Source organism: Nannospalax galili, unplaced genomic scaffold (genome assembly GCF_000622305.1).
Source record: "Nannospalax galili isolate Female #2095 unplaced genomic scaffold, S.galili_v1.0 scaffold1157, whole genome shotgun sequence".
NCBI classification, from domain to species: Eukaryota; Metazoa; Chordata; class Mammalia; order Rodentia; family Spalacidae; genus Nannospalax; species Nannospalax galili.
Genome location: NW_008340118.1, coordinates 1,328,129 through 1,330,284, shown reverse-complemented (window position 1 = coordinate 1,330,284; position 2,156 = coordinate 1,328,129). Strand labels below are relative to the sequence as shown.

The following is a 2,156-nucleotide window of genomic DNA, read 5'->3' as shown; positions in this document are numbered from 1 at the left end:
TACAAAAATGTGAGAAAACTGCAACTTTCAAAAAAAAAAATCCTATAAGTGGAGGTGAGTATCAGGATGGAAAGCAATCTTCCCTTGGGCATGAGCCTTCTCTTTCACTTTTGAGAAATGAGGCTGTAATGGTAGGTTGTGTTTAAAAAGTATCCTCGTTTTAAGGACCCTTGTGCTGTCCCAAACTAAGATGCAAAAGCCTTGGACTTCAATCCAAGCTCCAACCTGCTCCTCCAGACCAGGGGTGAGCATACCATAGCTGGTCTGCCTTTCCCCAGCTGGAACCTAGGAGAGAAGACCCCTAGGAAGACCGTGCTACCAGAGTGCCTTTTATTCCCAAAGACCTGGGGGGCCAGGCTCCCCTGGGACAACTCAGGCGCCTCTCTACTCTGCTCCATAATGCCCAGCACACTACCAACAACACCCAAGATAAAGACAGCAGCTACAGCTGTGCACAAACACAAATGCCCATCTCCAGAAAATGTGTTCTGGCCAAACGCCTGAGCCCCAAGCTCCTACCATCTCCCCTAGACAGCATTTGAAAGTCCCACAAGTATGGTGGCCTATTGAAGCTCCCAGGCTACCACCTTTAATCCATGGAGTCCCTTTGGGGAAGTGTAGTCTCTGCTGACCACCATCTAAGGACAACACCAAGGTTTGCATCTAGCTTCCAAACACAGTGCCCATGGGTGGGGAGGCGGGTACCTGGGGGAGGCCTCAGACCCACAGGTCAGCTGGGAGCTTGGGGTCCATGCCCTGATAGCCAACAAAGTCAGCTGACAAGTACAAGCAAAGATCTGCTGGTGGCTGAAGACTGCACATGGATGTGTGAGTGGATGTGGAGCCATGCGGTGGACTGGACTGGCTCTGCCTGGGAAGCTGGATTGCAGGAGACAGCTGGCCCTGAATGGAACATGCTCCCACTCCTGATGGCTGGTCCCCAGGAGGGTCTGGACCAGGAGTGCCCCAGAGCTGAGGGTCGGCCTAGGCCAAGGAGTGAGCAGTAGTCGGAAGCAAGAAAGCTAATCAACCAACTGGCAGAGTCTGCAGGGAGAAAGCACCGCTAGAGCCCGGCTCTCCAGCAAACAGCAGACAAAGGCTCGGGTGCGCACGCGGTGGACGGTGGCGCCGAACCCACGCTTGGGGCCGGGCGGGTCCTGGAGTCTCCTGGTGTCCCATGGATGGTACCCCTGGAGCACAAGGCTCTCCCATCCGGCCCCGCCTAGCCTCCTCCCAGCCCAGCGTTCAGGTCCTCACCCAGCTCGCCCTCCATCCAGGACCGCGGCGACTCCCTCCTCTGAGCATCCGCCTCTTTCCTCAACATCTCCCGCCAGCCGCCTTCCTTCTAGCGAGGCTCTTGCCTTGATTTCTCTGCTCAATCTTGTCCCCCTCCCCCATGACACGCCTTCTGCTGCCGGGGGGTGAGTCCTCTTCACACTGGGGGTTGGGGCATCCATCTCCATCCCACTGGTCCACAGGGCAGAACGCGCGGTCATTAGGGGGGGGGGAAGCCTCACTCACATTAGGGAAGCCCCGGTTCCAGCGTCCTGCCTGTCGTCCCCCCCCGCCCCGGCCGCCTCAGTCACAGGGATCTAGCGGGCGGGACCCCAAGTGGAAGGAAGCTCCTGTACTCCAGCTAAGTGGTCATCACCGGCTGGGGCCAGAACCCCGGCTTAATGGATGACAAACTTGAGTATAAATACTAGGCAGGGTCGGCGTGGTCAGGGGCAGGTCCAACTCGAAATGTCCAGCTCCCGCCACCCCGCAAGTCACCCTTCCTCCGCGCACACGCGGGGCATGGGAAAAGCCGGGTGTTCCCGTGCCGCCGGCGCTCCTGCACGCCACCCGGGTGCCACCGGCTTCCCACCCCTCCGAGGAAGCCCGCTGGGTGCTCACCGCTCGGTATGCACGCACCTGGCCCGCGACCCACCGCGTAGCCCCTTCCCACCCGCGATCCAAGTCTCCCCACCCGTCCCCGGCCGCCGGGAACGCGGGGCCAGGCCACTCACTGGGGCTCAGGAAACACTCCGTCAACCTTCGGAAGCAGCTCGCGTTGTCAGAAGGTCCATCTTCCATGTCGGAGCCGAAGAGCAGCGGCGAGGCGGTGGCGAGCGGGAAGCCGACGCCTCGGGGCCGCCGCGGAGTTCGGCCAGCGC

General features: G+C 59.9%; 1 protein-coding gene across 3 annotated transcripts in view; it reads right to left on the bottom strand.

Moving 5' to 3' along the window:
- Window positions 1–2,156, bottom strand: part of Pde10a (phosphodiesterase 10A) — a 517,525-nt gene that overhangs the window by 226,700 nt on the left and 288,669 nt on the right. Inside the window, exon 1 of one of the 3 annotated variants that reach the window (XM_008835119.3) lies at window positions 2,010–2,150. The exons of the other annotated variants lie outside the window; for them this stretch is intronic. Coding sequence (XP_008833341.1) covers window positions 2,010–2,076 — 67 coding nt within the window. The 5' untranslated portion in view covers window positions 2,077–2,150. Of the gene's footprint in view, window positions 1–2,009; window positions 2,151–2,156 lie in introns of those variants that run through there. 3 annotated transcript variants of the gene reach the window in all.